This window comes from Oppia nitens, unplaced genomic scaffold, assembly GCF_028296485.1.
Source record: "Oppia nitens isolate AA-2021 unplaced genomic scaffold, nextdenovo-longstitch-racon4-pilon3 scaffold29_pilon_pilon_pilon, whole genome shotgun sequence".
NCBI classification, from domain to species: Eukaryota; Metazoa; Arthropoda; class Arachnida; order Sarcoptiformes; family Oppiidae; genus Oppia; species Oppia nitens.
The window spans coordinates 754,490-771,610 of record NW_026533209.1 but is presented as its reverse complement, the minus strand read 5'-3'; the positions used below and the strand labels follow the sequence as shown (position 1 = coordinate 771,610).

Here is a 17,121-nt window from a genome sequence, read left to right as displayed (position 1 = left end):
GTTGTTCACGCGATTAATATTTAATACAATTTTAAAGTTAAATATACAAATATCGCGTTAATTACAATAGATTTTATTAAATATAAATATATTATTATGAAATAATATTTTACATTGCAAATTAATATATATATACCTGTATATACTGTAATTAAAATTACATTAAAGGGTTGTATAATTGTTTTATACAATCAATAAAAAAAATAAAATTATCTAAATTGTTGTGAAGTACGTGTCGGCGCCAAAGATATTCGGCTAAATGTAGATAAAGGTTATCTTGTGGTATACCCCCTCTTAAAAGATTGCGTTTCATAGCTCTCCATTGAGATTCAATGGTCTGTGTGTTTGCACCGGTATGTGAATTGACAAACTCTTTCGAATGATTCACAGTAAAATGGACAAAACCTAAAAATTAAAAAATTAATTAACTTAATAATATGTTTTATCTATCATTTATACCATTGTCTGTTAGTCTATAATATCCAGCCCAACAGTCAGACACAATAGTTGTCCCAATTTTTACATGCTTACGTATCAAAGGTAAAAGAGTGTCGGCATCTCTTTTATTTAGGGGACATATTTCTAAACGAAATCTACCTCCACGTCGACAATTAGCTCCTATTTGAATCTCAACTAAACCTAAAATCCACGTCCCATCAACTAGTCGACCTCTATTGTACTTTCTTTTACCAACTTTTGTTTCGTCAATTTCTACGACAACTCCTGAATTAAAAGTTATCAAAATATTATCATTATAATTAGGTTTAGGTTGCGGTCGGAACTCCAGGTTAGGTAACAGAGCAAACACTAATACACTATCAGTTTGGTATTACCATTATAATTAGGTTTAGGTTGCGGTCGGAACTCCAGGTTAGGTAACAGAGCAAACACTAATACACTATGAGTTTGGTATTACCATTATAATTAGGTTTAGGTTGCGGTCGGAACTCCAGGTTAGGTAACAGAGCAAACACTAATACACTATCAGTTTGGTATTTCCATTATAATTAGGTTTAGGTTGCGGTCGGAACTCCAGGTTAGGTAACAGAGCAAACACTAATACACTATCAGTTTGGTATTACCATTATAATTAGGTTTAGGTTGCGGTCGGAACTCCAGGTTAGGTAACAGAGCAAACACTAATACACTATCAGTTTAGTATTACCATTATAATTAGGTTTAGGTAACGTGCATAATTAAATATGTATCATATACTACCTTCTCCTCCTAAGAGATCAACTGATTGATATTTTTCGACCCAATCAAATACCACTTCTCGACAAAAGTTAAGCCAATCACTTATAGTGTTATGAGATGTTGTTTTAGTTAAATCACTTGTTTCTCGTTTAATGTCCTCATATTTTGTTGTGCCGACCGAAAACAGGTACGTCAAGATTATTATGTTTTCAATGCTAAACTTTGATCCAGAAAACCACGTATTATTCAAAGCACTTAGTCTATAATCATGAGGTTGTCCATGCTTTTGGTGGCACCGGTACGATAATTGTTTGACAATTATCTTCTACGAAAATAATTTTTTAATGTATTTTTTTGCAAATTAATTATTTACCATTTCGTTGTCACAAATGGGACACTTTTTAGTTGCTAATAATAAACCCATTGTTATACACCAGTTAATCATTGTCTCCTGTGAGACAAGTATTAGTCTAAATAATGTCTTTAGATTAATCATTTTGTTCACTAAATTTAAGTCATAGCTTTCAAAAGAAACATAACTTTCAAGAAAAACTTAACAAAGAAAATATTCTCTAATTTACAATAAAATTAATAGTAATTCACGAGACATTCATATATTTATCTTTAAAATTGTATTAAATATTAATCGCGTGAACAACAAGTGGCAGCTATACTATACAATACCCGTGAAAACATCAACAATAATTTAACGTAAAATAAATTAAATGATGTTTTTTAGGTTCGTACCCCAGTATATTAAAATTGATATATTGAGATTACAGGTATATATAAACGGTATACATGTAATATGAATTATGTGGACAGGTATGTAGAAAAAATCATGTATGTAATGATGGTTAGTTATGTGTGTGTATGTATGTATGTATGTATGTATGTGGACACATACTGTTATTTAATGTACGAGATTTTAATTGATGTATAGTTTTTATGAATAGTGGGGTTCACTTAGTTTTTTTTATAAATATATAATAAAATGTTTTTATTTTGGTACGGGTAGATGAATGAATGGATGAATGAAAATGTATGGATAGATAGATCAATGGATAGATAGATGGATGGATAGGTCCATCCATATAATTTAAATGCCGGCAGATTTGATATGTTATGGCATTTATTATATATATATATATATATGATATTTTTTTGGTGGGGAACACCTAATGTTTAATGCAATACCTCTTTTAAAAAGTTTTTCAAATGAGTTTTGATGAGCAGAGAGAGAGAGAGAGAGAGAGAGAGAGAGAGAGAGAGAGAGAGTAATCTTTTATTTTTAAGGAAACATGTATTAAAAAAACATTAAAATTCAATAAATATAATTTGGTTTTAAACAGATTGTTGTTATATTGTATAGTATTTTTATGTGTGTTGGCATTTAAATCATCATTATTGACACATAAGACTTTTGTTGTTTAGTATAAATTATAAATATAGTAAATAGCGGTAAAAAATTATTTCAATTTTTTTTCGGTATAATTTATTTTATAAATACTATATATATATATACAGGTTTATTTCAGGCCTAAAAAAATGCCATTTATTATTTAGTTTTGCAAACGTTAATAATATAATGAATCACTCACTCACTCACTCAGCGTACACTTGTTTAGTCCTGTATTTAATATATATAAAAAAAATATTTTTTTTAATATATAATAATACTAATAACGATAATAATGCTAATCGCGTATATCGTATTAAAAACTAATACAAAATTATTTTTGTACAAAAAATAGTATAATTTATATACATTTATGCTGTATATTAGGTTTACTTTAAAATAAAATTGCATACAAATATATACTGTTATATAACTTGTAAATAATTTGCTGACTTTCATAGGCATCTCTCTCTCTCTCTCTCTCTCTCTCTCTCTCTCTATATATATATATATATATATATATATATATATATATATATATATATATATATATATATATATATATATATATATATATATGACTAAGTTATATATATATATATATCATATATAGTATGAGATTTATTTTAAGCGTTTAATTTGATAGTTGAATAACAAGTGCTTCACACACACACACACACGACATTGTGATTAAACTATCGGTCAAAGCATAACTTATAAGCCATTTTCAATGGGAGTAAAGCTCTCTCTCTCTCTCTCTCTCTCTCTCTCTCTCTCTCTCTCTCTCTCTCTCTCACTATAAGTTATTTATTTATTAATTTAAGTCTTGAAAGTTAATTCAGTTATATTATATATTAAATACTCTATAATAATAATAATACAGTAAATTGATGGGAAATATATGTCGTGTAGGAATATACAGTACTATTACTATAAAAAACCAATTGATTTGATGGCTTATACCATTGATGATGTGTATTCAAATTATTATTAATAAATAAAAAGTGTGTGAAATAGACGAGTCGTTTATATAATATATTGGATAATAGTTTTTTTGTGTATACATTATATAATAGGTTTTGTGTGTGCAAACCGATAGATAGGGGGGTAAACTGGGAATTAACTCAACCTACCTACACAAACACACACACATATATAAGCTCAATAAGTTTTCTAGTAATGATTTATAATTATCAATTAACATTAGGAAATCATTTTTCAATGATACAGTTCAATGATTATACAGTCTGTACTGTAGTTAGTTAACTGTAGTATTATTATTACTACTGGAAAAAACAGTCATTAGAAAAAAAAACTAACTGAGCTATTCTTAGTGGTGTATAATTTTTGACACCAACTCATCCACATTAAAACCCTTGCCTTACAAATAAAACTAAATAAATATTAAATGAATAAACTATACATACAGTACATGCTATGAATTTACTTATTTTAAAGTTATAAATAAATATATATATACTGTTTATTCAAATAGATAGTATTGTATAGTATAATACTTTATTAAAAATAGTAACACATACATGATGTGTCAATATATTTCAATTGGTGTCCCAATTATTATATAGTATTATAAATACTTGGTATAGATAATAATAATAATAATAATAATAATGAAATAAACTTTTTTTTTATTAGTACAGTGTATTTAATGTAATTTATATTAATATATTCAAAGTATTTAGCACTTTGGCTGCAAAAAAAATAAATAAATAAAAATAAATTTATTTTCTAATTAAATATCTAATATTATATATCAAATGTTTCAATATATATACATATGATGGCAATTGAAAAGGTTTATGTAAATGTTTTTTTTTCAAAAAAAAAATTTAATACCCCTATATATATGTATATATTGTAATTTATATTTCCATATATGGAAATTTATAATTGATCCATATTTATAAATATATATATATATATTGATTATTTGCAATTTTAAACAAAATACAATAATTATTATATATATAAATTTACATATAAATAATATCTCGTATCATTCATTAAAGTATTAGTGTTACAGTTAATCCTGAAATTTAATTTTTTTATATTTTTAAAAAACTTATATTATTATTATTGTAAATGTAATTACTTTAGTTTCATAGCTTATTATATTGCCAACACACACACACACACACACCACTATCAATAATCTGATTTATTTTTACTTTATAAAAAATATTAACTTAAAAATTACTGCTATCTAATTTGAATAAATTATTAAAAAAATATGATTACTAATAAAGTTATTATTTTTTTAATAAAATAAAAAATAACATAAAATTTATATACATAAATTTATACAAACACACACACACACATTGTTATTTTTTTGTCAATTAAGTTATTAGGTTTTATTTTTTACAGATATACTGTTACATTGGTTAGCCGCCGCCTGTAAATACATTATTTCTATTATGATATATATATCGGGTAATTGTGCGGGTAAATAATATGGGGTATATAACTTAAAATTTATATATATATATTTGCAATTTATTTTGGTAATAATAATATTAAATTTAAAATAATATTATTTTTTTAGATATCCAATCAATTTGTTATTATTACACATACCTTATTGACTTCATTGACATTGCAGAAGGCGCTCAATAATATCCTGACAACACCTGCGTGTCCATAACGGGCAGCACTGTTAGGTTTTTTGTTGTTGTTGTTGTTGTGTCGGTTGGTTTTATTATATTAATTATTATTAGTAGTTTAGGGGGTAATCACATAATCCAAGTGTTGTTGAGTATCCAATAGTCCAGTTATAATGAGTGGGTGTTTGCAGTTAAAAAAATAAATAAAAAGATTATAATATAATATATTTTAAATATGATATATTAATAAATATAGTATAGTATACTGTATATAAAAAATGTTGTGATTAATTAAAAAAGATTATAATATTTGTTGTTTTTGTTTTGTTTTGTTTAAGACTATAGATTATTACTGTAATGTAATGTACTGTATATATACAGTATAAGTATTTAAAGTTTTTAGATTTACAGTATATTATTATTAGATGTCATACAGTATTAGTTATAATATATTTTGAGTTATTTTTTTAAAGAAAAGTATAAAATGTTTTGTTGTTTGTATTATCATTATTATTCTGTATATTTTTGTGGGTATTTATTATATAAAATTTATTATTTATTTTTTTTAGATATCCTTATCTACTAATCCTCTTTAACTTAGCATATATTATATACACACAGTATATGAATGCTTATACTAGTATTAATAATATTAATTTAATATTTTTTCTTAAATAAAATTTAAATTTAAATGTATTTAAAAAAAAAAGTTTTGTGAGGTGTTATACTGTGTGATGTTTTTTAATATAAAAAATAATAATATGAATATAAATTTTATATACTGTATATATTTAAATAAAAGTTATTTAAATTTATTATATATATATATATATATATATATGTTTCACATCATTATCATCATCACCATCACTGTTGGTATCGTTTATATACTATAAAATCTTTTTTTGCATACATATACTGTATAAATCTGTATGTATTTATACTGTAGTTATTATAATAAGTTACATACAGTATATATATATACAGTATAGTTAAAAATGCCCCGGTGTATACATTTCACACTATATGCCAAATGAGATTATTATTATAATATTTTATTATATTATATACAAAATACATCACTGAGTGAGAGCTAAGTTATATAAGTTTTTTTTATTGTTGTTTAGATTTGTGTGTGTGTGTGCTGTATATATAATATACAAAATACAAGTCAACTGTCAAGTGTGTTGCACTTGTATGCCAAAAAAAACATACCTGTACTTTAAAAAAAAACTATTATACATAACAAATACATACAACAAAAAGCATTATACAAATTTTTTTGGACATTACTCTCTCTATGTAGTAGACATGTGCTGTAACTAACAATATCCTAATAGCATAGCTAGAGAGAGAGAGAGAGAGAGAGAGAGAGAGAGAGAGAGAGAGAGAGAGAGAGAGAGAGAGAGAGAGAGAGAGATGGGATAACCATACAATATTTTTTTATGTTGATGATAATGATGATGATTATATTGTTATGGTGTTATGATGAGCACATCCATGTAATACCCAGGGAAACTATTATATGTACTTATATTGTACAACAATAACAAGAAAAAAAGCTACAGTTCCCCCACTTGTAGCTCAATCTCTCTCTCTCTCTCTCTCTCTCTCTCTCTCTCTCTCTCTCTCTTCTGTCTCACCGTAGTTAGCATTGCAAGTATTGTTAAGAACTGATGTTTGGCATAAATTGTATATATTTTTTTTTAAAAATAAAAAACTATATATGGATTAAATGTGATTTTTCTTTACTATCATAAATAAAATTATAATTTATAACATTTTTCTTTATTTTTAAGAAAAAAATATAATAAATTTTGATGTGTGAGTGTTTTTTTGGTGCTATTTTTTGCTATTTTTGTATTTACAAACAATTTATCAAAATCACACACACACACACACACACACACACACACACACACACATAAAATGTATATGAAATTTATTAAAAGTATTAATATATAGATTATGTATTATCTAATAATAAATGAGATTTTATTTATAAATATAAATATATATATTTAATATTATAAATATTACACCCAATATCTTTAAATTATATTAACGACATTGTAGTGTAGTTTAAAACTAAACATTTTAAATATAATTTAATACAATAGACAGTCATTTTTTAAAAAAACAATTATTACAGTAATATCAAACACTTGTTGTTATTATTATTGTAATGCATGTAAAGTATTAAAGTGTGAATAATATGTTTAACATAGGAAATGGCATAACTTCTCATAACATACCTGTGCAGAGGTGTGTCACCAAACTATAAGAGAAAGAAAGAGAAAAAATATTATTATTATTATTATTATATTATAATATGATATATAAAAACAGTTGAGAGATGGAGAATAAAATTTAAATGAAATTAACATTTGATTTTATAGCACACAATATATTATATATAATAAAAACAATTGTTTGTTAAAAAAATATAATATGTATTGTGTTTAGTATGATATACTGTATGTATAAATTGTAAATTCAATTTATTATATAATATAAATATCATAAATATACAGTATATATATATATATACATATATGTATATATATATATATATATATACATATATGTATATATATACTGTATATCTAAATAGATTGTAATTACATTTTGTCTGCAATTTGATTGTGAATTTGCATTTAACACATAATAATAATAATAATTTTAATTAATGTAATAAACGATTCAGAGAGTAAAAAAATTAATAAAATTAAAATAAAATAAAAATTTCCCACTTAACGCCAATAGTAATAAAATATAATATAATTATTTTTTTTTGTTTAGAAAAAATTATCAATGTAAAGAATCTCTCTCTCTCTCTCTCTCTCTCTTTCTCTCTCTAATAATTTTTATTTTAAATTATATAAAAAACTAGTAATTATAAAATAAATGGCTAAAAGTTTGAAATTATTATTATTATTATTATTAATGTATTTCATCAGTATCTTAACTAATTTTGTTTAACCTTTCAATGAAAAATCTAGTCAATGAACACATACATACTGTATATACATATATATGAAAAAAAATAATAGCAAACTAATCATATGATAATAATCTGAAAGGTTTGGCAAACGAGTAAAAAAACACATTATATTTTTCGAGAAAAAAAACTATTCAAAAAAATATATAATAATCTTTTTAAATGTAATGTTTATACAGAAATACATTTTATATTTTCTAAACACTTTATATACTGATATAAACTCTCTCTCTCTCCCAATATATAGTAATGAAAATATATTAATACTTTTTTTAAAAAAAAACATATAACTACTTATACACGTTGAATATGAAGTATAAAATATATTGTAAATAAATATATTTTTTTGGTATATACTAACTATAATATATATACTGTATATTATATATTGTATTTTTATAATACAAAATATTATTATAACATAAAAAAAGATATTGAAAAATAAGTTTCGTGACATAAGTTAAGGCATAAAAATAAGTATTAAATAAGTTTTTCTTTAGTAGAAATTTTTATTTTTAAAATTTTTTTTTGAACAGAAAAAACTAACTTTAATAATAATTTGAATTTATTTTATTTTTCCTCTTATTATTATTTTTTATTTTCAAACCATTATTGATCTCTCTCTCTCTCTCTCTCTCTCTCTCATTTTGTTTAATACTGTATTTATTATATAAATGTTGTGATGAATTTTTTTTCTACCCCTTATAATAAATACAGTAGAAATGATAGCATGATATTTAGTGGTATATATCAAATATCTATATATAAAGGTATGCAAAAAATTTCATGAAATTATTTTATTTTTAAATTATTTTATTTTGAATAATAATATAACTTTTTTTTTTTTGCTGATTGAGATGAGTAGGTAAGTAAGTGAATGAATAAGAGAGAGAGAGAGAGAGAGAGAGAGAGAGAGAGAGAGAAATATACTATAAAAAACTATATTTTTTAAAAAATGTCAAAATATTTTTATCTATTAATATATCATAAACTAAATCTACTACTATTGAAATGATAAGTGAGAAAAAAATGAATTAATATAAGAAAATAGATTATTTAAAAAAATATAAAATAAGTAAAACTATATATTTTGTTGATAAGTGAGTTAAAAAAAATTTCTTTAGAAATATTTGTCATAAAATATGAGACATTTACAAAATTTTGACTGGCTCATGTATTTTACTGATTTAAAAAAAAATTAAATATAAATAGTATAATTATTTATGCACTGTATTTATGTTTAATTTTTTTCAATAAAAAATAATATAAATATTTATTAAATAAATTGACAAGGGTAATCTATTTTCAATGTGTCACACAGATAACATTGAATTTTTAAAAATGTTTTTTTAAAAAAAATTTACACATATTTGGGCGTACATATTTAGTATTTTTTTTAATAAAATAATATTTAAAAATATTAGATTTTTTCAATTGCAAACAAAATATCAATACAATTTATATATAATTTATTATTAATTGAAAATACTATATGAGTTACTTAAAAAGTTTTTTAAAAATATTTTTTTTAATACTTATTCAAGTATTATCAACACAACAACAAAAAAACAAAATAATACATTAAACTCTATGTATACTTACATTATTTTTGATGTCCGGCTTACAGCCATTGAGTAAAAGTATCCGACAACTTTGGTTGTGTCCCTGTTGACAGGCCAGGTGCAGTGCACTATGACCTTGCTGCAATATATATAAAAAATAAAATGTGACATAATGTTTACAACAACACCACCAACAACAAAAACATGACTGTCCACTACAATTAACTAACTAACTAACTAAATAATACCTTATTTTTATTATAGAAATTTGCTTTATGTTTGCACAACAATTCAATGGTCAGACTGTAGCCATTCCAGGCGGCCTCGTGTAGGGCACTGTTATGGTGCTATCAAATTAAAAAAAATAAAAATAATAATTTAAATTTAATAAATATTATATTATTTATTTATTTATACAAGTATTGTTATTAACAAACAATAATTATAAGTATATATATATATATATAAATTTATAATATTTAGATCATGAGAGTGAGTGAGTAGTTCGGAGAAAAAAATAAATATATTTAATAATATAAATATAATGATAATAATTGCTATTTAATGAGTGAGAGAGAGAGAGAAATAAAAAGAAACATATCATCGATAATAATAATAATAAGTTAGTGAAATAAAAATAAAATTATTTGTAATTATTTTTTGTTTAAAAATATTATTATTTATCTATAATTATAAATACTATGCATATATATTGTAAGTTTTTTTTGATTTTATAAAAATGTTTGCTAAGAGTAAATTATTATTATTATTATAACTGGAAAAACATTTTAGGAGAAAATTTTTATACATATTTTTTTATAAAAAAAATATAAAATATATTTTCATGACTTCTTTGTTTTATTTGTTTTTTGTTTTTGTTATTATTGTTTTAGTTTTATTTATTATTATTATTATATTTGTTATCATTTCATGTGTAGAGAGTTGAGAGATCTCTTGTCTTGATTTGTGTACTTTAATTAAATGAGTTTTAAATAAATTATTATTATTGTTATTATTATATAGTATTTAATATAATAATTTTTATTTGTACAGTAATATAGTATTGTATATAATATTATACAATTTGTGCCATTGCTCCTATCAATGGTATAGATATTTATTTATATTTTAAAAAGAGAAAATAAGTTCAATTCATAATTGTTTGAAAACTTTTTTTCATACAATTCATATAACTTATAATATATTACTGTATAATCAAAATGTTTGGGTTTCAACAATAGTTAAGAAAAATATTTTTTTAAATAATATTAAATATAATAATTATTATCTAAATATTATTTTTAAAAACTTTTGAAGTTTCTAATTGAGATCATTATTATTGTTATTAAAAATATATTTATGTGATTATTATTACAGTATTACTACAGTTATTATTATTATTATTATTATTAAAAAAAAGATTCATATAAATGATAATATACTGTACATATTATTTGAATAATACAGTATTAGATATTTAGTATGCATAGTATGCATAACACAGTAATTTTTTTTATAATAATAATAAATAAACCAAATATTAAAAATTACTTATAATAATAATATTATTAAATATAATGAGAGGATTGTTGTGGTGGAGGGCATGTGTTTTTTTGATTACACTATTTATACTATATATATACTGTATATACACTTATATATATGTATTGTAAATGTTATTATTATAAATCTGTTCATATTTTATTGCCTCAAACTATTAACCAATTTTTTGTTACGTTGTTGTCTGTGTTGCCATTATAATGATTAGTTTATATGTATATATATTTAGCATTTAGTTTCTCTCTCTCTCTCTCTCTCTCTCTCTTTATTTCTCATCCATATGATTACCCGACTGACTGTTTTGTTGTGTGTGTATGTATATATATACAGTATATATTTGACTGATAATTGCATTTTTCAAAAAAGGCATTAAATAATATTTTATGAATCTATGCTAAAATAATAGCCTTTTTCATTTAGCCAAATTGCATGCATATAATATTAGTGAAATTTCAATAGTTGAATATAATGCATGTAGTTATTATGCACATATATATATATATTAGAAATGTAAGAATATATATATATATATATATATAGTATATATTATATGCCATTTATTCAAATGGCTTTTGGCCTCAATTTGTGATGATTTTCAGTTGTTTTGTCTTAAGTTTGAGTGTATGTGTTAGCTATTATTTAAAAATATGAAATTTTGATGTATGATTTGATGTAAACCAATATATATATATATATATATATATAAATTATATATAATGTATAATATTTATATAAATGATTTTAATAATAATAATAGATAAAAAAAATAATTTTTCAATAAAATCTCTTTAATAAAGTATAGTTTAAAAAGCAAAATGTTTTTAATATACTTTTTTTTAACAAAAAATACATAATATACAGTACAATCTATACAGGTATATAAATCTAAAAAAAGTCATAAATTGTTTTTTTTAAGTATTATCATTATTATTATGTTTTTAATGCTACAGAGTATATACAAGTATTATTATTATTATTATTTCAATTTTTCTTTTTCGACTATATATAGTATTTAATAATAATATATATATATATATATATATAGTGTATTAAATGACTTCATTCATGACATTGGCGTTAAATGTTTCATAAAAAACAATCAAAAAAGATTTTGTTGTTTTAGTTCAAATCATCAGAGAGAGAGAGAGAGAGAGAGAGAGAGAGAGAGAGGATATTCAACGCCTAAAAAATTGCACAAAAAAGTGAAAAATAGTAAAAACATAATAATATCATAATATTTAAAAAAAGTTTTTTGTTTTCACTCTACACGAGAAAAAACACCATTTGTTTTGTCTGTCAATTGTTTTTATGCCGTATTTTTTTCGGTTTTATTTGGGAATAAAGCGACAATCAGAGTGTGTGAGGGCTCTATTACCTCATAGAGTTGGTCGTACCTATAGTTTTAGGACTACAAATTACAGGCATATATTTGTGTATATATTTATATAGCCATAAACAGACACATAAGCCATACTGTATATGTGTTTAAACATTTGGTAACTATTGGTTGATGACGATAATGACACCTGTGCTGCAGCAGCAATATTTTTAGTTAGGCATAGACACTGATTTATTTTATGTACTATATATATATATATAAATTTTTTGATTTTGGTTGACTTTTTTTTCTAACTAACTAAGCACATGGGCTCCGGGCAGCTCAACACTCAACAACTCCATCATTATCTATGTCTCGACCCACCAGTGCTTGCTTTTTGTATCTAACGCACACACACACACACACACTCACTGGGGTTTAATTATTTGTCTTTAATTTTAATGTTAGTAAATAGTTAGACATAGAGAAAGAGGAGGACATTATCCAGATATATGTGACATGAATTATACGGTAATATATATTATATAGTATAGGGAAAGGTATATAAAAAATACATGTCTATATATATATATATATATAAATATATAAAGTATTGCATCAGTAGAGCGTTTAACTATCCTATCATTTTAATGTTTTGTTTCAGAGGGTATGGGGTAGTATACGGTATTGAGAAACTCATTTTCACTGAGTAAAGCTTTCATAAACTAAAAACTAGCTAACTATCCTCCGATTATTGCCTAACTAACTAACTAACTATCCCCCGGTACAACAATTATACACACATACACAATGAACACAAACAAACACATATCACTGTCAATTGTCATTAATTGTAATAACGTGCTATACATATACAGTTTATATAATATTTTTTTTAATTTTAACAAATAAACTTATCACTAAAAAAATATGTTTCGATGAAAATGAAATTATATATTTAAAAAAAAACTAATAATACAGTAATAATATTTTAACATTAATAGGATATTATTGAAAATAGTTTTGAAACAGTATATAATAGCCATATGGGGGTTAAATTCATATTATTTTTAGATATATTTATTACCCGTACCTCATCTACACCGTTGACATCAGCTCCCGAAGCGATCAACTCTTTTGCCCGTTCGGTCAGACCGTTGGCCGCCGCGTGAATCAACTCCGACGGCTGTGGCGGTGGCGGCGGCGCCGCCGCCGATGACTCGTCCTTTAACTCGTTAGCCATTTGTTGGTAATAATAGTTTTCTGTAATAATTATTTATTGTGTAATAAATTTATTATTTTTATATGTAAATTATAATTATACCAAAAACAACAACAAAACAAATTTCTCTACTTATGTATCATATAATGAAAAAAAAATTTCAACAAAAAAAACAAAAAACTTAATATAGAGAGAAAATGAAAACTTAATTTTTTTCGTATAATGTATTTTTTTGTGTATAATTATAACATTATATATATAATATGAAATAATATTTTATATATATTTCTCACACAACAAGTGGGCATTCAATTGTAAAAATCTAATAATTTTTTTATTTGAGTGTTAGAAAAATTTGTATTTATTTACTGGTATTATTTATTAAAAAAACAAAATTAACCTTGAACATTTATACTGTATGTACTATTATTACTACTAATAATAATAATTTTTAAAATATAATAAAAAATCACTAACATTGAACACCATTAGGCATTGACCACCCAATAGGGTATAAATGTTTTTTGTTTTAAAATAAAAATTCATTATTATGAGTATTATTACTGTTAAATAGCCCTAAATATTGTGGTCTAATTTTTTCCTTCAAAACTTAATAATTATGTTAGGCTAGTGTTTGAAAATAAATAACTATTAATTATCTTACAAACAAACAATAACAAAAAATATATTAGTATAAGTTATACTATTTATATATAACACAAATACTTACATATTTATCAAAAATATCCGATAATGTTATTATTAGTAAAGTCATGTAATCCATTGACAAATAAAAATTATTGTTTAAATATTTTTGAGATTTATCCGCAAAAAAATATAATGTTATTTTAGGGGCACATTTTTACACCACAAAACACCGACAAATTATATTTATATACACAAATATAAACCATATATATTTTATATGTATATACTGTACATACACACTAACAAATAGATGGGATGTGTGTGTATGTATATGTTTTTGATACACAATAAACGATTTATTTTTTTCAAACAAGTTTTAACACTAATATATTTTAACTATTATATACTGAGAAATATATATATATATATATATATAGATATATTTATTATATTATAAGGAAAGGTATTTAATGGAGAGAAAGTCTCTCTCTTTTTCTTAGTCTTTATCTCGACTTAGTCTTCCACTGAAAGCACTGGTATATGTATTATCGTGCAGTCAATGATAGGGCCCATAGTCTTTAAAAACAGTACAACTATCCCAGCGTTTATAATTTCCCAGTGTGTGTGTGTGTGTATCAGTGCCAGTGTGTAACTTCAATGGCATATACACTTATTTTTGAAAAAAAAAGTTTTTAACTAACGCAATACACACACACATATATATAAACACATGCACTCACACAGGTATACAGGTATGCACTGACTGACTGACTGCTGCTGCTGTTATGCTGAAGGGACGGTTATGTCTATGAGTATGTGTGTATGTAATGTTTCGGGTATAATACATATAGATAGAGAGTCAACAGTTTTCAACGTTTAAACAAAATAAAGACGAGTCAACTATCCTTCAGCTAGTGGTCGGGTAGGTTGTGTTCAAATCCCGACGCTTGGGTATGAGCTCTCTGGTAGTGTCGTGAGATTGTGTGTGTGTGTGTGTGTGTGTGTGTGTGTGTGTGTGTGTGTGTGTGTGTGTGTGTGTGTGTGTGTGTGTGTGTGTGTGTGTGTGTGTGTGTGTGTGTGTGTGTGTGTGTGTGTGTGTGTGTGTGTGTGTGTGTGTGTGTGTGTGTGTGTGTGTGTGTGTGTGTGTGCTAAGCCATGGAGTAAGATATAGTGTATATTATATTATATACGGTATATATATATATATAAATGAGAAAATTTCTGATACTTGAGTGCATCCTTACATTAAGTAATGTATTAAAAAACTTTTTTATTTTATTTTATTTTATGATCATATTTTATAATATTTTTTTCATATGAAAGTTGAACAGTGAAAGAGAAAATAATGATTAGATAACAAACGCAAAATAGTTATTTTTCCCCCTTTTTCATAAATATATCAATTTTATTATTATTTTATATAACTCTCTCTCTCTCTCTCTCATAAAAAACTTAACAAATATGTTATATATATTCAATTTTAAAGTGTTTATATCCATCATGTTATGTAATGGGGTATAAATTTCTTTAATATATATATATATATATAAATCCTGTTTCTGAATAAAATAATTTATTTATAAATAAAACTTGGTTTTAATTTGTAATAACAATTAGCATAATATATAATTTATTAATACAAAACAATTTTTTTGGTTAATAAAATAGTTGGTAATTTGTTTTTTTTATTTGTTAATTTGTTTGTTTGTCACTTTAATTACATAAAAGTCGATAATATCGTTATCAAGTAATATACTAACTAAAATAATATTTTAATAGTATCAAATTATATAAAAATAATTTTAATATTTTAGTATTATTGTTATTATTAGAATTTATTATTATTATTGCTTAAAATATAACTATAAACTTAACTAAATAAATAAATAAAAATTTATTACTAATTGAAACTGATAGCTATTTAATGAATAATTTATACAAATTATTCATAATTAACAAAAAACCAAACAAACAATTATATTTATACATTATATGTAATTTGTTATATATATATATATATATATTAATATTTTTATATTTTATTATATAATTTATATTTGAGTTAAATATAATCAAAACCTAATTAACCTGTAATTAGTGTCTATAAACAACAACAAAATATATAAAACATCTGATTTAATATTAAATAATAATTATTGTAATTATTTCCATAGATATACAGTATGTTTTTAAATGTATATACAGTTCAAATAAGGCAATATTAGCTTACGGTTAGCTTACAACACATACACAAACAAATGCACTTAGAGGGGAACGGGATCTGCGGCTTAATTTAATACACAATACCTGCAAGGATTAGGATATTACAGGTAAACCATTAAAGTGTATTAAATTTCCTAAAATAAAACTTTACAAACAAAACAACAATAATAATAACAACAACATAATAACATTACCCCCGAAAATAAACATTAAAACATCGACACATTTGGCTATTAATGGCATAGAGAGAGAGAGAGAGAGAGAGAGAGAGAGAGATAGGGGGATGGAAAGGGGTATCAAAGTGCTCACACATAACTCAGCACCAGCACCACCTTAAACATCATAAAATGTTTGTATGGCCTGGTAG

General features: G+C 23.6%; 2 protein-coding genes across 2 annotated transcripts in view; both read right to left on the bottom strand.

The window, feature by feature from the left end:
* The window catches only part of LOC128954728 (probable WRKY transcription factor protein 1), a 32,582-nt gene extending 18,678 nt beyond the window's left edge, over window positions 1-13,904 (bottom strand). Inside the window, exons 1-5 of the mRNA XM_054300325.1 lie at window positions 13,755-13,904; window positions 10,032-10,130; window positions 9,824-9,922; window positions 7,476-7,498; window positions 5,195-5,270 (exon numbers count right to left, since the gene is read on the bottom strand). Of these exons, the coding sequence (XP_054156300.1) occupies window positions 5,195-5,270; window positions 7,476-7,498; window positions 9,824-9,922; window positions 10,032-10,130; window positions 13,755-13,904 (447 nt within the window). The remainder of the gene's footprint in view (window positions 1-5,194; window positions 5,271-7,475; window positions 7,499-9,823; window positions 9,923-10,031; window positions 10,131-13,754) is intronic.
* Window positions 157-1,849, bottom strand: LOC128954847 (uncharacterized). The gene is made up of 4 exons (XM_054300449.1): window positions 1,571-1,849; window positions 1,219-1,522; window positions 460-723; window positions 157-405 (listed from the first exon to the last, which is right to left on the bottom strand). The coding sequence occupies exons 1-4, from the start codon at window positions 1,691-1,693 to the stop codon at window positions 158-160; spliced, it is 939 nt and encodes a 312-aa protein (XP_054156424.1). The 5' UTR covers window positions 1,694-1,849; the 3' UTR covers window position 157.
* Window positions 13,905-17,121: the final 3,217 nt, after the last annotated feature.